This window comes from Mauremys mutica, chromosome 11 (assembly GCF_020497125.1).
Source record: "Mauremys mutica isolate MM-2020 ecotype Southern chromosome 11, ASM2049712v1, whole genome shotgun sequence".
In the NCBI taxonomy this organism is placed as follows: Eukaryota; Metazoa; Chordata; order Testudines; family Geoemydidae; genus Mauremys; species Mauremys mutica.
The window spans coordinates 77,104,770-77,126,348 of NC_059082.1; the positions used below are offsets into that span (position 1 = coordinate 77,104,770).

Below are 21,579 nucleotides of genomic sequence, written 5' to 3' on the forward strand. Positions count from 1 at the left end.
ATCAGAATTCAGTGTGTAGGGTTCTGTTCGCAAATTAAGATTACAGTCTGTTCTCACTTCTTGTGGATTGGCTTCAGTCTTTTTGTGGTCGGTAGGGTACTTTTTCTCTAACATGGCATTTCTTACTTCCCTTTCCTTTTTGTAACTCCTTAGCCGACACAGAAGATGTGTGCATCGTGGAGAGGCTGTTCTCCAGTAGCTTGGTGGCCATAGTTAGCCTTAAAGCCCCACGCAAGCTGAAAGTCTGCCACTTTAAGAAGGGGACTGAGATTTGCAACTACAGTTATTCCAATACAATCCTGGCTGTCAAACTAAATAGACAGGTAAGTAGTAATGATTGGGTGTAGAAATGTCTCTTGACAGGTTGGGGATATGGCCCCTGCCAAGTTCTATTTCCCTCTGGTGCCAAAAAATAGTTTGAAACTGCTAATGTTAACTTTCCTGCTTCTGGCCCTGGAAGGGTATAGGCAATTAACATCTTCATTTGTGTGAAAGTCTTGAGTATGAATGTTGTCGTGAAACATCCCCCAGGACATCATTCTCCATAATTGATTCAAGAACTACAGAAGAGTTCCTTAAACTTAATGCTTTCTATATGGGAAATACTGTGGAAGTTGTTGAGTCTTTGTAGGGTTGAGGGCTGTATTAGTTAGACAATATACCTTAAATCTCGGTGTGTGCAAGTAACCCAGTTGTTGGGTATTGCTGAGAATAAGCATATATCTATGCTACAGAGACTCTACTGGCATAGATCATAGTGTAGATGCATACTACACCAACAGAGGGTGGTTTTATGTCTGTGTAGGAACAACCAACTCCTTGAACTAAGTTACCTATGTCAGAAGGAAGCCACCTTCTGTCAACATAATTGCATCTATGCTAGAGGTTATGTTGCTATAGTTAAGTCAGTTAGGGTGTGGAGTTTTTACACCCCTAGATGATGTAGCTATGCCACTATACATTTTCAGTATAGAACAGTCTTTTATAAAAAGATTCCGCTTTTATCTTTTATTTCCGTTTAATGTTAATTCTTCCCATCAACTCAGAAATGCCTAGCACTGAATTGGGCAAGGACTTTCTGCCTTTGTGTTTCAAAATTGCCTAATATGTTTTGGACATAGGTTGTGGTAATCTGTAAGAAATTGTACAAATGCCTTTTAATATATTTAATTTTGTCTTTACTTTCCTCTCCCCTTTCTCTAGAGGCTGATAGTATGCCTGGAAGAGTCTCTGTACATACATAACATACGAGACATGAAGGTGCTGCATACAATCAGGGAGACGCCCCCCAACCCTGCTGGTGAATATCTATCTAGGGGCTCAGTTAATTTAAGAGACACATGGAATGTAAAGTCTCTTTCATTGTATGCGACTTTGTTTCTTATAGGAAATTGTGTAGAGCTCTCAATAGAATCTTTATTCCCACTTGACAGTGGGAGTTAGCTGCTAGACCCTGAAGTATATTCAGATTCAAAGGGTGCTGAACTTGCACCATGACACTAAGTGGATTTTTGAGAATTTCTTTGCATTAATACCATCACAAATAAAAAAAAATAAAAAATCTCTGCCATCCTATGTGAAACTTTTTTTTTTTCAGTACCTTATTTTCCTGATCAGGTGAAAAATTTCCTAGGGATATTATTTAGACTTGATCATAATTCTTGGCTCTTCATCACAGTTTCTATACCTTTTGAATTACTATTTCTGACTTAAAATGATATATCACTTTTCTAAACTGGTGGCTGTTGGCCTCAAGATTGTCCAGCCCCCATCCCATTTAAGTCCCTTCTGAGGACACTGGCTTTGAGTTAAATTTTGATATTTTGTAACTTGATCTGAATATAGAACTAAACCTATGATGGGTAAGTTTTGGCCTCTGCCTCTCTAATCCTTTTTTGCTTATCCTTCATAGGCTTGTGCGCCTTGTCAATAAACAATGACAATTGCTATCTGGCCTACCCAGGAAGTGCGGCCATAGGAGAGGTGCAAGTCTTTGACACCATCAATCTGGTGAGAGTCCTTGTCAATACTACTGGCACTTTAAAGATGTGCTTTTTTTGAGACTTGGCTTAATAAGCTCAAAGAGGAGTTAATGGAAATCAAATTACTTGAGATCATTATTGTGGAAGGAGGTTTCTACTCTAGTTGGTCTGTTACTGAAGCTGGACAGAAAACAGTGGAACACAGTAAAGGGGTAATACTGCATTTGATTAGTGGGTAGGGTTGAGCATTATAGATTAAAAAATAAGCAAGATTGAAATAGTTTTTCCCAGGGCTGTTAATCACAGTTAATGCATGCGATTAACACAAAACAAATTAACTAGGTTAAAAAAAGTCATGATTAATCACACTGTTAAATAAAAATAGAATACCAATTTAAATTTATTTATAAATATTTTTGGATGTTTTTCTAAATTTTCAAATACATTGATTTCAATTACAATATGCAATACAAAGTGTACAGTGCTCATTTTATATTATTTTTTTAAAATATTTGTACTGTAAAAAGAAGCAAAAGAGTGTTTTTTCTATTCACCTCTTAGAAGTCCACTCAGTCCTATTTTGTTCAGCCAATCACTAAGACAAACAAGTTTTTTCATGTATGGGAAATAATGCTGCCTGCTTATTTATAATGTCACCTGAAAATGAGAATAGGCGTTTGCATGGCACTGTTGTAGCTGGCATTGCAAGGTATTTACATACCAGATATGCTAATCATTCGTATGCCCCTTCAAGCTTTGATTTGCGGTCTCTAAAGTTTTACATTTTTTTGTTTTTAAGTGCAGTTATGTTAAAAAAAAAAATCTGCATTTGTAAGTTGAACTTTCATGATAGGGATTGCACTACAGTACTTGTATGAGGTGAATTGAAAAATGCTATTTCTTTCGTTTATCTTTTTTACAGTGTAAATATTTGTAATCAAAATATAAAGTAAGCACCATACACTTTGTATTCTATGTTGTAATTGAAATGTGTATTTGAAAATGTAGAAAAACATCCAAAAATATTTATAATTGTTTAACAGTGCGATTAAAACTGATTCATCATGACTATTTTATTAATCTCATTATTGTGATTTTTTTTAATTGTGACAACCCTGGTTTTTTCCTTAAGGTATCTTTTGTGCTGTCAGTCATTTTTATGAATGGTGATATTAATGTTTTAGTGAAGTTGTACATTCCAGTATATTACCAGGTCTAAAACAAGATAACGTACATTTGTTTGGGTTCTCTTAAACATCCAGCCTTGCATTTTGTTCTGATTTTACTTTTTTTTTGTCTGCACTATACTAAGTTCTATATTTTATTGGCTTATTCTTGCAGAGAGCTGCTAATATGATCCCAGCTCATGATAGTCCCTTGGCTGCGTTGGCCTTTGATGCAAATGGCACTAAACTTGCCACAGCATCAGAAAAGGTAGGTTTTAATTTGATTGTGACTGTATGGATCAGAGTGACGCTTACTTTGAAACACTACAAAGTATCTTAAATATTTCACAAGTACTAAAAAGAGAGGTTGGCTGGTATAATTAAAATTCCCTGAATTAGGAGCTACTGATATTAGTGGTAACAAGCTTTTAAATAACTGCTTTACATCTGATTGTCTGTGGTCAGGACATCCCCCATCAGTGATTAAGTATATTTATTGGAAGTTAGCTATCTTGTGTATTAGGAAAGTAAAATCATAAAACAGAAACAAGACAGTAAAAATCAAAGTGGAATGGAGAGAAATGACTAGCCTATATCTGGCACAGACTGACAACTTCTGTCTGAATTGCACAAATCAGCACAGGCTCATCTCATTCTGTATTAGATTGGAATATTACACTCTCTCTCAGAACCGAACTGAAGTGCATACCATTTTCTTTTATCACATGGTACCATGCCTAGGAGGTAGCGCTAGTTGCATTTCCTTTCCACAAGGAAAAGAAATACTGTTACAAGTATGCTCAGAAAGAGAAAAAGTTCCTCCTTGATGCATAACTCCTTCTCTTTAACTTCGTAGGTCAGCTATTAAGCCCATCCTCTTTCTGCTTTTTCCACCCTCTAAAAATAAACCCGAAGGATATATGTGACTGGCTTATGTTGAGTGACTCTTATCTGGTGTGCAGCAATTGTGACAAGAATTGCACAGTATGAACTGGTTATGATAGTACTCTGATCTTTGTGCACGCTGACTAGAGTGAGAACCACAAAGCAGGTATTTAAATTGAGGAATGAGGCTTGGTTTTTTTCTTCATAGGGGACAGTGATCCGAGTATTTTCCATTCCAGAGGGACAGAAACTCTTTGAATTCCGAAGGGGAGTGAAGAGGTGAAGTTCAAAAAAGCTCATTCTCTGAAGCTTGTTCCTTGCGGTAGATTTCCAATATATTCTGTAGTTGACCTTTTGTATAGCCATGAGTCATAGTAACTGAAGTAAAGTTTATACTTCACTACAATTGATCCTGGATCCCTTAAAGTTACAGGCCAGGTTTGTGAGAAAGCGAGAGAGAAAATATGGCCCTCTGTAGCTCTTTTTGACTTGACCTGCCAACTTTGCAGACTTCTGATATATTTCCACCATAAGACGCTCCAGCACACTGACAGACTGTATCAATACAAGCAGCAAAGCATCTGTTAGTCTATAAGGTGCCACAGGACGCTTTGCTGCTTTTACAGATCCAGACTAAAACGGCTACCCCTCTGATACTTGTATCAATACACATCAAGCCATGCCAGCTATAGCACTGCTGCTTGTGGTGCGGTAATGATGCTGGTGTTAGGAAAGATATCTTTCCTGCTCAAGATTTGTGAGGTTCTAGTTCTGATATCTGAACTAAAGGGCTTTAGAGATTTAACACTGATGTTTGTGTCCAAAACTGGGTTCGTTCATTGGACTGCTGAACCATATTATTTAGAAAGCTATATGAGTATTAAACACTGACAGTTTTGCTGATTATTGGCTAGTATGTCAAGAAATGCTAGTTAGCCTAAAAATTGTAGTTGTAAGGAGGAAGAATGCTGTCCTGATTTTTTTTTTTAGGATGATTTCTAACCAACCCCTTTCCCTGGCTCCCCACTGTCTAAGTCAAAAGAGAGCATACAAGAAGCTCAAATTGGGCCAGGTTTTCTCCTATTGAATGAAGGAAATGGGGAACAAAAAATGCTTGCTCTTAGTTTCTAATGATATATCAAGCCCTCCAAAAGCCTTGCAACAAGAAAAGGAAGTGAAGGCCTGACTTCTAAAGTAGAAAAGCTTATTTTAAAAGCATGAGGCAGTAGAGAACATATGCGACAGACTTGCAATATAGACAGAGCAAGGGAGCAAAACACAAATCTTGAAGTACTTCTGAAAAAATACCATACATACGGTTCTATTTACTTCATTATCAAGCATCCAAAACTGTTTTGCCATTTAGGGAAAACTTACGGGCTTTTCACCTAATTCTTTTCTGCAATGTACACGTACAATACATAGCTGATGAAGAGCTGCTTTAAATTTTTCCTTTTAAAATCTAGTTTTTAAAAAGTTAAACATCTGTGGATGCTTAATACAATGCACCCAGTGACCTCCTTTCTGTGTGGTGGTGCATTACTGCCTTTAGGAAAAACGGTACTGTTTCACCTCACAATAATTTGTTACTAGAGTTGTTTATGCAACTACTCCCTATTATGAAGTTGCTGAGTGCTAATACTAACATATAGCAAAGTGAGCTAAATCTTAGAGTGTGGAGAGTAACCACACTAAACTTTAAGTATACTCGACTTCTACATATTTCTGGTTGCTGTCATCTGAACATTCTTTCAGAGGCAGTATAAATTGACCACTTGGGAATTTTTTATTTTGAAGAATGAGGGTGGTGGTTTTTACGCAACGTACCTTTTATGATTATTAGAATAGTTTAAGGGTTGAGATGAACTCTTTTCAGATCTACTTGCTAGCCATTCCGGGGTTAACAAGTGAACAATGATGGAAGTCTTACTGGAATCTGGCTTGAATTGAAAAAAGAGACGACTAAGGGGGGATATGATAGAGGTCTATAAAATCATGTCTGGTGTGGAGAAAGTAAATAAGGAAGCGTTTACTCCTCATAACACAAGAACTAGGGGTCACCAAATGAAATTAACAGGCAGCAGATTTAAAACAAACAGAAGTATTTCTTCATACAACGCACAGTCAACCTGTGGAACTCTTTGCCAGAGGATGTTGTGAAGGCCAAGAGTATAACAGGGTTCAAAAACTAGATAAATTCATGGAGGACAGGTCCATCAATGGCTATTAACCAGGATGGGCAGGGCTGGTGTCCCTAACCTCTGTTTGCCAGAAGCTGGGAATGGGAGACAGGGAATGGATCACTTATGAAAGTCTAATTTTGAGATTTATACATGTTTTCGTAAACTGCAGAATCTTAATTTTATAGCTTTGATTGGTAATGACACTTGTGATGGAATGACATTTTTACATTGTACTTAAATCTCACTCAATTTCCAGTTACCGTTAATTACGAACAGGTGATAGTCTGCTTCATGCAGTTTCATCAGGAGATCAGAAGCAGGCAGCGTTAAGGAACAATCCCTTTCCTCAGACTTTCCCACCTACGTAACAAATGTACATTATAATAATGTATTCATATGTCATTAGCTCAAAGCTATTCAAGCAGTTTGTTTGCCAATGTCACCAGAAGCTTCTAACTAAAGAGAGCTTATCAGTTATGTATATATAGTCTGTCTTTTACAGCAGTGACAAGCAAGATCTTGTACTTAACCTTTGGCTATACTGGCACTCATTAAAGGCTCTAATATATTTCCAAAACCTTCAGAATACATTTTGATTACTCTTACCTCTCAACGTTAGAAATACACTTTTTTTTGTGAAACTGAGTGTAAACATTAAAAACATTCACTATAGATGTGTCAGGGGAACCTTTAGATTCAAATAGTATTATTAAGCATTTTTGCATTTTTCATAAACTTATGTTTTTGCTTTCTTGTCTTTCTAAACTGAGAATATCCGTAGGGACTAGATGGCAGCTGAATTCTGTGTGGCAGTGGTGACAGATAAAAACCCAGTTAAGATGACACCACTCTTTCAATCACCCAGGCTCAATCTTGGTGACCTCTTCAACTCTTCTTTCCTTCCCTTTTATGCACTCTGCCTTTCAGGCCAACATTTCCAAAAATTTGTCCTTTTGTCAGTTTATACCTGTCCATACTGTGGTAACTTTCCTTCTTGACAATTGCAATCTTCTCTAGCCTTCACCTTTCTATACTCTGCTCTTTTCCTGTCTCTGTATATTCAAATGGGAAGATTGTTTTGTTTCTTTCAGATCTTACTATCTCTCTCCAGTCCCAGATCTCTGAACAGACATCCCCCCCTTCCACGTTAAGTCCAAGCATCTCTGCAGAGCACTAACTAATCCACTTCTGCCTACATCTCTTTGCTCATCTTCTCCAAAAACCCCTCCCTAGAGACTACTCAAGCTTGTCTCCTGAATTCTGTATCATTATGTGTAATGCTGCCTACAGTGACTCAAGAGTGTGAGTACCAATCTCAGGGCAGACTGCTAGGAAGCAGGGCACAAATCCCAAATTAGTTGTGAGTTCTATATTTAGATTTCACCAACCAATTATCAAGTGTGAACTCTTCAGGCACTAAAACAGCTTTAACATGGAGTCACATATAGTCTCCTTCGGTACTCCAACCTATCTTGTCACCCAGGTGAGCGTACCTTTGTGATAGATGGTCCCTTACACCAAGAATCACTTCAGTATTCAGGTTACTCCTAGTCCCAAAGGACCATTCACTTACCCAAGTCAGTTGCACTTTAGATCTCACACCAAAGACAATACTTGTAGCCAATCCTATAATAAACTATATGAAGATTTATTAAATAGAAAAAAGAACCCAGAGTTATTTTACAAGGTTAAAGAGGGTAAATATACACACAAATAAGTTTTAAAAGCTAATAGAAGCTTCTATAATCAGCAAGCTCTGTATGTCCTTTAGGGCTAACCCAGGCTAAACAGCTGAAGATCTCTTGCCTATGCCAAGAAAAACCTTGCCTCCCAGAGTCCAAGCTGCATAGAGATACCTAGTTCCTTTTATCTGGGGGCTTCTATCCCTCTCCTGCTATGTACAAACTCCAGTTTTATCAGTGGAATCCACTTGCATGACTCATCTTCTACTCCTGGGAAATTCTGTGCCACTGCGATTGCACAGAATTTATGTTCCCTGCAGATTTCTTTGCTTCCCCACCAAAAAATGACTTTCTGACAGGGAAGCAAAGGAAAGCCACGAGCAGTCATGTGACTCGCCCCAGTAATATGTATCAGATGCCCAAGGCAGCCAGCAGAGAGAAAAATCACTATGGGGCAGGAGGCAGGACTGGGGAAGACCCGGCTGGTGGCTCCTACCTTGCACTGGGCTCAGCTGCTAGTCCTGCGTGGGCTGGGGAGGATTGGATTTCCTCTGGACCCACTTTCCTAGGCTTCTCTCCCAGTTGCAGGAAGCTCTCCAGACACCCCCCCGCCCCCCACACACACACATACACCCTTCCTGCACCCATTGCTCCTTAGCTGCAGGGGAAGGGATTCCTGTACAGGGAGCTGGTCCCCCATCCACCCAACCCCCAGGCATCTAGACCCCCTCATACCCAGACCCTCCTGCCAAGCCTCACCCCCCCCACACTCAAAACCCCACCTGATGAGCCTTACTCCCCTGACACCTGGCCCACATGCCCCCAGATCCCCACCCCACCCCAACTGCACCTGGATCCCCACCCCACTGAGCCCCAGTCCCCCAGCATCTGAACCCCACCACTGAGCCCCCCCACACCCAGCCCCCTTCACTGAGCCCCAACCACATTCACCCCCCTGCAGGGTCCCATTACCGTTGCACTCAGAACCCCCCAACAAGCCCCTGTGCATCCTGATTCTCTCCCCCCCCCCCCCCGCTGAGTCGCCCGCACCCAGATTTCTCCACACAGAACTCTCTCAACCCACATTAACCCCCTCTACACTTGGATCCTGGCTTGCTGAGCCTGCCCGTCCACACAGAGGGGCAGGGCCTTGGGGTGCTTCTGGGACAGGCCAGGTCCTTATGCTGTATCAGGGTTGGGTGCAACTTCACTGAGTCCGTGTCCTGGGGAGAGCTGCACAGTGATCTCCCACCTCTGTGCAGCCAGTGGCTCGTGCTCCCCAATGCCAGGCTGGAGCCTCCGTATTTATTTGACAAATAACATTTGTAGAATTTTAATTTTTTTGCCGCCGAATGCCCTCAGGAGTAAGCATCCGCACTGGAGAAGGGTGGGGGAGAGAAGCAACAAATGCTGACCACATTCTTATAATACCTATTTTAATAGGACTAACACAGGTGAGCCAGAATGATTCCAGCTATGTATTAATCATTGCTCACTTGAGACATGGGGACCTTGGCATGAGCTGGCACCTGATCTGCCAGCAACATCGTAGCCTTCACCCACTCTTGCTTTCCCACTATCAGTGTTCCTGGAACAACTTCCAATTGAATGTATGCTAACCTCCTTCCCTTCCAAAGCTTGCCATGCAGTATTGTACTTGCTCTTGCTTTTAGATTAGAAATGTATGGGTACAGGTACTTGTTTGACACAGGTCAACTACTGTAAAGTATCTGGTATGATTATGGTACTATGTGTGGCTGCACTAATCTACAGTATAAAACACTAGAATAGGTATTGAAAAGAACTGATTCAAGTATTTGGTCTCTGATTCATTCAGTCCTTGGCCTCTCTTGAGACTAACAAACTCATTTCACGAAGGTCATCAAGTTCACATTTGGGGCACACTTAGATTTCATGACCGAAAAATAATGTGTAAATAGCTGATAGATTGTTTTCACACTTCTTCAACTCTCTGTTTAACCATTTTGATTCCTATAAGCCACTGGTATAATACTGCAGTTTCTGTGATACTTAGCCTGTAGTTGCATTGGGCTTTATCTAGAGATGGGTAGACTGAATTTGGACTCTGATACCTGCTGGTTCCCTAGCTGGGGTCTCAGTTGAAATCCAGTGGATAACGAGAAGTCCAAACTCAGAAGCCTGAGATTCTGTCTTCCGTAAGCAAATCAGGAAATGTCAACGAAAAGAGTTCAGAATGGTCTCTCTAGAAATGTTTTCCCTTTTCCGATTCACAGAGGGCAGTGCATACAGGCTCTAAGTCCTTTGAAGATCTTGGTTTAACTGTGAGTGATCTGTAAATCTCTGATACGAGACTGAACAAGGAAAGCTGTCTTTTTCCACCTTTCTGCAACGTTTTCAGAATTTTTCCTGGCCTGCACAATGCAGCTGGATTAATAACTGAAGAGGCTGGAAATATTCAGTGACCAAGATTCCTATATGCTAGTGTAGGGAACTAATATTCCCATTTTAACTGAGACTCATGAGCTCAATATGAATTAATGATAACTTTTCTCCAGTTCCTGTTTGGCATAGCACTAGTATGTAGACATTTATGCGGTTACTCTCTCTTCTAGGTGCGTGAGCATCTGCTCATTGGCCTTCAGCATGGATGGCATGTTCCTCTCTGCATCCAGTAACACAGAAACAGTGCACATCTTCAAACTCGAGACTGTGAAGGAAAAGTAAGTTTCAGAAATGCTCAAGAAACAGACTTGATGTTTGACAGTCTGGATGAATTCTCAGGAGCTTGGACCAGGGGTGGGCAAACTATGGTCTGTGGGCTGGATCCGGCCCATCGGGGCTCTGGATCCAGCCCGCAGGATTGCCACCCCTGTGGTGCCACGGGGCTAAGGCAGGCTCCCTGCCTGCTCTGACCCTGCGCCACTCCCAGAAGTGGCCGGCACCACATCCCTGCGGCCCCAGGGGTGAAGGGGGAGGGCAGAGGGCATTGCCCCCCGCAGCTCCCATTGGCCGGGAACGGGAAACTGTGGTCAGTGGGAGCTTTGGAGGGAGGTACCCGCAGGCAAAGGCAGTGTGCAGTGCCCTCTGCCCCTCAGCCCCCCAGAGGCCGCAGGGACTTGGTGCCAGCCACTTCCGGAAGTGGCACAGGGCCAGGACAGGCAGGGAGCCTGCCTTAGTCCCACTGTGTGCCACTGCAACGGCAGAGCTGTACATCTGGAGCCCGCACCCCAACCCCCTGCCTTGAACTCCCTTCTGCACCCCAACCCCCTACCCTGAGCCCCCTGCTGTACCCCGCAACCCTCCTGCACCCCAACCCCTTGCCCTGAGCCCCTTCCTGCACCCCACACTCCCTCTCGCACCTCAGTCCCCTACATTAATGGCCCTGCATGCAATTTCCCCACCCAGATGTGGCCCCGGGCCAAAAAGTTTGCCTAGCCCTGACTTGGATACTTCCTTCTTTTGAAAACCCCTTACTGTTAAGGGCATAGCAAGACAATTGTGGATCAGCTGGCTGAATTCAGCTGCTGAGATACACACGTCCCTCTGTGAATAGAAAAGGTATTTCTGCTGATGAGACATCATTAGGAGAAGAATGGAGGCACATAAATGTTTTTAATCACACGTGCCTTTTACTTTACAAAGTGAGTCATCTTCCCCACCTGCATATATCATAGTACTGACATGCATGGAGTGCCATAAAAGCCTGCAACTAAAAACACTTACATTTGTGTGGGTGAGAGCATGGAGCATATTGACTCTCTAGATTATCATTTCAAAGGTGACCTGCAAAGGGAATTTGGATTTGTGCCCTTTCTGCTGCTTCATGATGCATAAAGGAGTTCTAGAAAAGTTTTTCAATTTTCCTGCATGATCGTTGTATTAGAAATCCAGATGTTGTTTACTGTTGTCTCTGAGAGATTCTGGATAATAGTTGGATTATGACACTAGATAAACGAGAGTGAAACTTGATTGAGAATGGAAGTGATTCTTTTTTATAGTCAGGTTGCTTAAACTTTTTGTTTAACATTTTTTGTAATGCAATTTTATAAGTAGGAAGAAAGTTAGCAATTTAATATCCTATCCATTCACTAAGGGCTAAGAGTGCTCGTAGTACATGAGACTTAGTGAGAAGCCCAACAAAAATAGGGGATACCAGACTTATCAGTAGGGTTATTTCTAAGGGGAAGGGGGCAAACAAGGAAAAGAGCCTTTATACATGATAAAGTAAAAAGACCACCAGCCATCCTTCTGCCGGTGCAGGTTGTTTTTAATGTCAAAGTACTCAATAGAGTTCAACTTTCCTTTTTCTTCCTCCTGAACTTTAGACCTCAGGAAGAGCCCACTACCTGGACAGGTTACTTTGGAAAAGTGCTGCTGGCCTCCACAAGCTATCTGCCCTCTCAAGTCACAGAAATGTTTAACCAGGGTAGAGCCTTTGCTACAGTCCGTCTGCCATTCTGTGGACACAAAAACATCTGTGCTCTTGCCATGTGAGTAAGGAGATGAGTTTTTTTCCCACCACCCAGTGGACTGCCAGTTTCAAGCAAAGGAAGCATTGACAGAGTAGATAATGTTCCAAGGTTTTCTGGCTTGTCAGGTCACACATCTCATGTATAGCTAAATGGCTAATGTATAGCACACATCCGGGGTTGAATTGTCATTTGGTAACCAATTGAAAACTTCCTCGTGCTCAGGAACAGTGTGTGAAAACTAATTACTTATAGCCCGACTGAAACAGAAGGCATAATGTTTCTTCAAGGATGATTGTGGAATTAATTGCTTTTTAAAGAGGATTTTGTGAGCTTCCAGAAATCCTTCATGATGAAGGAAGAATGTTTAAAAACAGACTCAGACCTAGAATATTCATTCCCCGTTAGTGCTGAATGAAATGTTAGTGCATTTGGTATTAAGTTTGTTGCATTAGACAGTAGTGACTATCCAATACAGAAGACTTTAAAGGTAATTGCAGACCCCAGATTTGGCACCTTCCTAAGACAAGCTCTTAAATTTGGGTAAAAGTTAGCATTTGTGAGTCGTTTTTAACTGACTACACAGATTTTAATCTTCATTTTGTCTGAACCAAAAGTGGAGCATTTGGCACAGCTATCAAAGCAATAAACTGTGCAGTATTAAATGTGTTTTGTGGAGAATTAATAAATTTGTGCTGATCTGCTCAAATTTACAGGTTTCATTTTACATTTAATAACATTTCATCTGATCTCAGAGCTCTCTCCAAACATTAAATAAGCCTCACCTCATGCCTGTGTGGTAGGGAAGTATATCGACATGTTAGATGATGAAACTGAGTACCATACAATGCCACAGCAAGTGAGTAGCAGAGCTAGTATGCGAACCAGAGTCTTCTGACTCCTTGTCTCCTTTTGCCATTAGACAACACTGCCTCCACATGTAAGTTAATTGACATGCACAAGACCTACACAAATGGCTCCCTTTAATGCCAATGGTAGTTTTGTGCCGGATTCCCATGCATGTTACTTTTGTCATGGGAGCGTGGCATATGTAGCCATTGAACCAGATTTCTTATGAGCTGTAGAGAGAGAGCAAGTGAGTGGAAAGTGATCACTTAGTTTTATGCCAGCAGAAAATTGTGGTTTCTGTCACATTCCTAAAACTTGGTTTTCTGTGTCCTCTCCTAATCTCTTCTAGAATCCAGAAGATTCCCCGTTTACTGGTGGGAGCTTCTGATGGGTATCTCTATATGTACAACCTGGACCCCCAGGAAGGAGGAGAGTGCACGCTAATGAAACAGCACAAGTAAGTCCAGACTTGGTCCTACCTGTATACTTGTCACGTTTGGTTTTCTAATATAACTGGACTGACAAAAATCTCTGTTGTTCCAAAACTCATTTCCTCCTGCTGAACTCAAATCTTAGAGCTCATTTTTGTATTGATACATTTAAGAGCAGTGGCAGGAGGTGAGTAACCTTTAGAATCTCCTTGCTTCTTCCTTCCTAGTAACTATTACACTAAGCATCAGTTTACTTTCGTAGCAGAAACTTAATGCTGTCTGATTACAGTCAAGAATCAATCTGCTGTCAGTCTATACTTCCATCTCCTGCCACGCAACTGGTGGTTCAGTTACTTTAACAAGAATATGAAACATGTGACACCTAACACACTTCATTCATGGATGAGAGAACTTTCCAAAGGTGGGGAGGCATCATTCTCTCCATTTTACAAATACAGAAACAGGCTCCTGCACTGATATCTAATGTCACGGGACAGGCTTACTTGTAAGCTGCCTTGTCTGTAGGCTAGCCACATGGTTTATTTAGTAGCAGGTCTGTAGAATGGTTTAGGAGAGATCAGGGCTGATAGCATAGCAAGGATTCATAGATTTTTAAGGCTAGAATTTTACCCAGTAATTCCTGCATCAGGGCTATAACGTCTTTTTGGGCAAGAGCATATCTTCTACAAAAAAAAAGTCTAATCTTGATTTAAAGATTTCAAGTCATGGGTAATCCACCACATTACTGTGGTGAATTGTTCTACTGGGTAATCCTCATTGTTTAAAAAATTAATAAAAATTTGCACCCTATTTCTAGTCTGAATGTATCTAGCCTCAGCTTCCAGCCACTTAGATCTTTTTATGCCTTTGGCATCATTTAGATGATTTGTCTTCAGTGTTTGTGATGAGAAGTGCAGTCCACCAAATGCTTTCCCTACAATTTTTTGGAAGGCTGACACCTCTCGGTCACAATGCAAGTGATGTGTGGCATTGAAGATTGAGAAAATGTGACCAAAGGCATTAATAAAATCTTTAATATTACACATGTATGATCTTTTGCATGCCTAATATGGAGGTTTTACATAATTGGCCTGCAGGAGTATTAACAGCAGTTGTATTGGTGATTTGTTACTTGAACCACTTCTGCACATCTAATCTTTCTCTACCCACTAGGCTAGATGGCAGTATGGAGCCAGCCAATGAAATTTTAGAGTCTGCATCACATGACCGGCCACTAGTAGCACAAACATATAGTGCTGCTGTGACAAAAGGTACTTATGTGCCTTCATCACCCACAAGACATGGTAAGGATAATGCTGGAAAATCGGGAGAAAATTATTCTAAAGATTACTCTATCCCAGATGCATAGGCGGCGAGTTCTATGGGCCCGTGGAGCCCAGGCCCCACCAATAATCCCGAGGGTGGGCCCAGCTCCACCAATGTTTGGGCCCCAGGCCCTGTGCTCCGGGGGTCCCCGCGCCAGCAATGTGGGCGCTCTTACCTCAGCGGCAGCTCTCCCCAGCCCCCGGAGAGGCTCCGGGGCTGACTTGGCTCACAGCCCATTGGCCGGGAACCCCAGCCAATGGGAGCTGCCAGGGGCGGTGCCGGAGCTGCCTGGCCACACCTCCACAGCAGGGAGGGGGAGGGAGCCACAGGCAGCGGCTCTCAGCGCTGGGCAGAGCGAGCAGCAGGGTCTGTCACTGTCAGACAGACACAGCCGGTGAGCTCTGGGGGCAGCCAGACACACACACACAGCTTGGGGGGGGGGGGGGGCTGTGGGACAGACACACACACGGACACAGCCAGGGGGTTGTGGGACAGACAGACACAGCCAGGGATGATGGAGACAGACACACACAAGGACACAGCTGGGGGTTGTGGGCAGGGCCAGCTCTAGGTTTTTTGCTGTCCCCCTTCCCAGCCCTGGGCTCCCCCCGTACCCTCCTGCTGCCCCAGTCCTGGGCTCTCCCCCCACCCACACACACCCCCTGTCACCCCAGCGCTGGGCTTCCCCCTTTCCTCTCCACCAGTGCCCTCCTTCCACCCTGCTGCTGCCCTAGCCCTGGGCTCCCCACACCAGTGCCCCCCCCACACCTCCTTCCGCCCCAGCCCTGGGTCACTGGTAACTCGCTCCCAGGGTGGGTCGTTCAGCCGGAATTATGGATGTGCACAGAACAGACAGGATTGGTTCCCATATGCTTACAGAGCTGCAGTAAAGTGGAACAATTTTCAGCTTGTGTGATTGGAGGCTATCTGGATGCATATTATAAGACTGTCCTCCATAAATGAGGAAAAGTTGAGGAGCCTTTATTATTCTTTTGTTCCACTCTTTCTTTCTATGGGGAATTTGCCAATGCAATCTCACTGTCTTCCTTTCAAACAAACAAAAAGGCAATGGCTGTTGAAAGTAGCAATTCCAGTCCTAATAAGCATTTCTTGCTCAATTTTATCCTACTTTTTCTACAGCAAGTTACAGTGGATCAGTATATTTGATTTGGGAGAAATGAAGTAAAAGCTGCCCAAATGGAGCTTGAGCACTCCTGAATTTTGAGGTGTTCAAATCTGAAAGGCAGGTGCTGGGGGTGGGAGAGGGCTGTGGGCTCCATGGGGGAGCATGGCAGCAACTGTCTGGAGCTGCACGGAGCCAGACACGCTGGTCTGAGTGGCACAGTAAGCGGTTTGGGGGTTGGAGGTTCCGGGGGGCAGTCAAGGGACAAGGAGCAGGGGGGGTTGGATGGGGCAGAGGTTCAGAGGGGCAGTCAGGGGACAGGCAGCAATTGGATAGGCATGGGAGTCCAGGGGGCTTATCAGGGGACAGGTAGGGGGTGGGGTCCTGGGGGGAAGTGGGTGGGGTCTCAGGAGGGGGCAGTTGGGGACAAGGGGAAGGGAGGCTTAGATAGGGGCTGGGGTTCCAAGGGGCAGTTGTCTCGGGAGGGGGTAATCGGGGGACAAGGACCAGTGGTGCTTAGATAGGGGGTGGGGGTCCTGAGGGGCAATTGGGGCAGGGGTCTGGGGAGGGGGCAATCAGCGGCCAGGGGCTGGGATTCAAAGGGCTCTGGGCTGCTGGCCGCCGCAGGGAGCCCTGAGCCCTTTAAATCCCAGCCGCCGCCGCAAAGCCTGCGGGCAGCGCAGAGCCCTCTGACTCCCGGCCGCGGCTGGGATTTAAAGGGCTCAGGGCTCCCCGCGGCTGCCAGCAGCCCAGAGCCCTTTGAATCCCAGCCCCTGGCCGCTGATTGCCCCCTCCCCAGACCCCTGCCCCAATTGCCCCTCAGGACCCCCACCCCCTATCTAAGCACCACTGGTCCTTGTCCCCCGATTACCCCCTCCCGAGACTCCTGCCCCTTGGGACCCCAGCCTCTATCTAAGCCTCCCTTCTCCTTGTCCCCAACAGCCCCCTCCTGAGACTCCACCCAACTTCCCCCCAGGACCCCACCCCCTACCTGTCCCCTGATAAACCTCCTGGACTCCCATGCCTATCCAATTGCTGCCTGCCCCCTGCCTGCCCCTTCGAACCTCTGCCCCATCCAACCCCCCCGCTCCTTGTCCCTTGACTGCCCCCCGGAACCCCCTACCTCTTCTCCAACCCCCAAACCGCTTACTGTGCCACTCAGACCAGCGTGTCTGGCTCCATGCAGCTCCAGACAGTTGCTGCCATGCTCCCCCATGGAGCCCACAGCCCTCTCCCACCCCCAGCACCTGCCTTCCAGATTTGAACACCTCAAAATTCAAGCTCCGTTTGGGCAGCTTTTACTTCATTTCTCCCAAATCAGTTTCCCCTGCAAGGTGCCAACTGAAGGTGTTGGAAAACAGAGAGATCGGGTGGCCTCCTAATGCCTGGAAAAGAGACAAAGGCCAGAGGAGGGAGTGTCAGTGCCTGTGCGGACTTCTGGGAAGTGCATGGTGTGGAAGGGGATGCTGTGATGCTTTGGAACAACTCCATACAAAGCCAGTCAGGACTCTGGGGGAGCCTCCTCTCTCGGAGCATACTGTCTCCAGGGCAAGAAGCTTACACCTTCCTGGGTCTGACCTCAGAGCATTCAGCTTGCCCTTCCACATCATGCACTTTCCACAGCGAGTCTGCCCAGGCGGGTCCTGGGGCAACCAGAGGTCCCTGCACCCCAACTCCGCAGTCAGATGTGACTCTCAGCCAGACAGTAAAACAGAAGGTTTGCAGGTAAATATGCCCAATGGTCTGGGATGAGATCTCAGGGCTTGGCTACACTTACAAGTTGCAGCGCTGGTGGAGGCTTTCCAGCGCTGCAACAACACCCCGTCCACACTTGCAGGGCACAACCAGCGCTGCAACTCCCTGGTTGCAGCGCTGGCTGAAAACCCATCCCGGCAGGGGTATAAGGAGTGCAGCGCTGGTGATCCAGCGCTGCCCAGCAGGTGTGGACACTCACCAGCGCTTTACCTGTCCTCCAGGGAATAAGGAGGTATCCCAGAATTCCTGTTCAGCCACTCTGCACATCAGTTTGCACTCTACTGCTCTTGGCTCAGGTGACCCGCCCTGTAAATGCCCCGGGAAATTTAAAAATCTCCTTCCTGTTTGCTGCAGCCAGGTGTGGAGTGCAATCAGTTTTAATCAGTTACAGGTGACCATGCCTCCACGCGGCAAACGAGCCCCAGCATGGAGCACTGGTGAATTGCAGGACCTCATCAGTGTTTGGGGTGAGGCATCTGTTCAGGCACAGCTGCGCTCCGGCCGTAGGAATTACGATATCTTTGAGCAGATATCAAGGGCCATGCTGGATCGGGGCCATGATCGGGACGCAGTACAATGCAGGGTGAAAATTAAAGAGCTGCGGAGTGCCTATTACAAAGCCCGAGAGGGGAATCGACGATCCGGAGCTGCTCCCACGACCTGCCGTTTTTACAGGGAGATGGATGAGATACTTGGGGGTGACCCCACTGCCAATCCCAGGATAACGATGGACACTTCTGAGCAGGCTGGGGGACAGGAGGAGGAGGCGGAGGAGGCGGCGGAGGCGGAGGCGTGGGGGGGGGAGGAAACCGCGAGTGAAGCTCCTGGCATGGGGGAAGAAACCGCAGATTCCCTGGAGGCATGCAGCCAGGAGCTCTTCTCAAGCCAGGAGGAAAGCACCCAATCGCAGCAGCCAGCAGTTGCAGAAGGACAAGCAGAGGAGCGTGTTACCGGTAAGCGGCTTTTATTTTCTGGGTGAAATGTTTCTGGAGAGGAGGGGGGGTTATGGATGCATGCATGCCAGCCTCTAGATGTGGAATAGCCCGTTGATGTGGTCTATCACGTCGCGGTAATCTGCCTCAGTTATCTCAGCAAAAGCTTCATCCAGAGCGTGGGCAATATGCCTGCGCAGGTTTATAGGCAGAGCCACTGTGTCCCTTGTCCCAGTGACGGTGACGCGTCCGCGCCACTCTTCTGCCAGTGGTGGGGGGACCATTTCTGAACACAGGCAAGCCGCATAGGGTCCCGGGCGGAATCCACATTGCTCTAAAAGAGCCCCCCGCTGTTCCCTAGTGACTCGCAGTAGGGAAACATCTTCCAGGATTAAGTCCTGTGAAAAATGTTGGGAGACTCTTTAGTGAAGAGATAGGGAGATAAGATCACCCCTGCATCTGCATCTTCATTTCACTCAACCCCTCTAGCACTCCAGATTACCCGAAGCAACCAGCTCCCCTCTTACACCCAAGCCCCACTTCTCCCCATATAAGCACTGCTCACTCACCATGTCGTGGCTTCTGTAGTGTTATGCGTGTGGGTAAAAGAATGCTTAAATAAGAACTCACTCCCTCAGTGTAACAATTCATGTCTGGAGATAGTGGATACAATGCTGCCCGTGTTAAATGTTGTCATTTCTGTTTCTACAGTGACCTTGACTACTGGACTGCCCAGATGTTCAACATCACAGAGGCTTCAAAATTTGAGAAAAAATCCCCGAAAGAGCAAAGAAGACATGCTGAAAACTGTTCTTAATCAGTCTGCTCGAGAGAGTAAGGACTTGAAGGATTGGCGAGAGAAAGAAAGCAGGACACGCAAGAGAAATGCAGTGGCCAAGAGGAAAACCACGGAGCGGCTGCTAAGCATCCTGGAGCGCCAAGCGGAGTCTATAGAGTCACTCGTTGCCATGCAAGCAGAGCACTACCGTGCTACTCCCCCACCCGCCCCGTCCTTTGTGCCTTGTGCCCCAATGTCAGCTCAAACCACCTTTCCCCAGCATCCAGGTTCTTACCACCACCAGCTGCCTCCAACACCTGTATGTTCCCCAACCAGCCCTGATACCTACCACCACCCTTACCCTCTGCATTCAACCCCCATCACCATGCAGTATATGAACCCTGAAGTGCAGGATTCATTAAACAGCAATCCAGACAGGGCATATGCAAACTTGTGACTGTACAGTTCACCAACCCACACCCCTGCCCTCTTGTGTTCATGAAATGTTGTGTGTCTGTCTGTCTGTCAAGGAAGTTTTTTTCTTTTCAATAAAACAATTCTTGGCTTTGAAAACAGTCTTTATTATAGCAGATAGTGAAAGATACCTTAGCCCAGTAAAGAAAGAGGCACTACAAATCATATTATTATTATGGATAATAGAATAACAGTGTAAGCAGTGCAATTCACTCCCATGCAAGGCAGCAAACATTATTGTTGGCTTTCAGCCTCAAATTCTTCCCTCAAGGCATCCCTAATCCTTGTAGCCCTGTGCTGGGCCTCTCTATTAGCCCTGCTCTCTGGCTGTGCATATTCAGCCTCCAGGACTTGAACCTCGGTGGTCCATGCCTCACTGAATGTTTCACCCTTCCCTTCACAAATATTATGGAGGGTACAGCAAGCGCATATAACCGCGGGGATGCTGCTTTCCCCCAAGTCTAGCTTCCCATACAAGCAACGCCAGCGGGCTTTTAAACGCCCAAAAGCACACTCCACAGTCATTCTGCACCGGCTCAGCCTGTAGTTGAACCGGTCCTTGCTCCTGTCAAGCTTCCCTGTATAGGGTTTCATGAGCCAAGGCAGTAACGGGTACGCGGGGTCTCCAAGGATCACAGTGGGCATTTCGACATCCCCTACTGTGATCTTCCTGTCTGGGAAAAAAGTCCCTGCCTGCATCTTCCTGAACAGGCCACTGTTCCGAAAGATGCGTGCATCATGCACCTTTCCAGGCCAGCCTGTGTAAATGTCAATGAAACGCCCGCGGTGATCCACAAGCGCCTGGAGAACCATAGAGAAATACCCCTTCCGATTAACGTACTCTGATGCCAGGTGGGGGGGGGCCAGAATAGGAATATGCGTCCCATCTATCGCCCCTCCACAGTTAGGGAAACCCATGTGTGCAAAGCCATCCACAATGTCCTGCACGCTCCCCAGAGTCACGGTCTTTCTTAGCAGGATGCGATTAATTGCCTTGCAAACTTGCATCAAAACGATTCCCACGGTCGACTTTCCCACACCAAACTGGTTCCCGACCGACCGGTAGCTGTCTGGAGTTGCCAGCTTCCAGATTGCAATAGCCACTCGCTTTTCCACCGTCAGGGCAGCTCTCAATCTTGTGTCCTTGCGCCGCAGAGTGGGGGCGAGCTCAGCACACAGTCCCATGAAAGTGGCTTTTCTCATACGAAAGTTCTGCAGCCACTGCTCATCATCCCAGACTTCCATGACGATGTGATCCCACCACTCAGTGCTTGTTTCCCGAGCCCAAAAGCGGCGTTCAACGGTGCTGAGCATTTCCGTAAATGCCGCAAGCACTTTAGTGTCACACGCGGCAGGCAAATCCATATTGATATCATCGTCGGAATCCTCACTGTCACTTTGGAGCTGAAGGAATAGCTGGACTGCCAAACGTGTTGTGCTGGTGACACTCATCAGCAGAGTCCTCAGCAGATCGGGCTCCATTTGCCACAGAAATCGCGATTCACACAGAGAGTAACAGAAAGACACTCACAATGGCGCCAAACGCTGCTGGAAAGAGTGAA

General features: G+C 45.5%; 1 protein-coding gene across 2 annotated transcripts in view; it reads left to right on the forward strand.

Moving 5' to 3' along the window:
* The window catches only part of WIPI2 (WD repeat domain, phosphoinositide interacting 2), a 49,593-nt gene that overhangs the window by 19,840 nt on the left and 8,174 nt on the right, over positions 1–21,579 (forward strand). For both annotated transcript variants that reach the window (XM_044979995.1, XM_044979996.1), the window contains exons 3-11: positions 154–323; positions 1,204–1,300; positions 1,913–2,010; positions 3,324–3,416; positions 4,242–4,312; positions 10,493–10,600; positions 12,206–12,370; positions 13,548–13,655; positions 14,803–14,933. In XM_044979995.1, the coding sequence (XP_044835930.1) occupies positions 154–323; positions 1,204–1,300; positions 1,913–2,010; positions 3,324–3,416; positions 4,242–4,312; positions 10,493–10,600; positions 12,206–12,370; positions 13,548–13,655; positions 14,803–14,933 (1,041 nt within the window). The remainder of the gene's footprint in view (positions 1–153; positions 324–1,203; positions 1,301–1,912; positions 2,011–3,323; positions 3,417–4,241; positions 4,313–10,492; positions 10,601–12,205; positions 12,371–13,547; positions 13,656–14,802; positions 14,934–21,579) is intronic.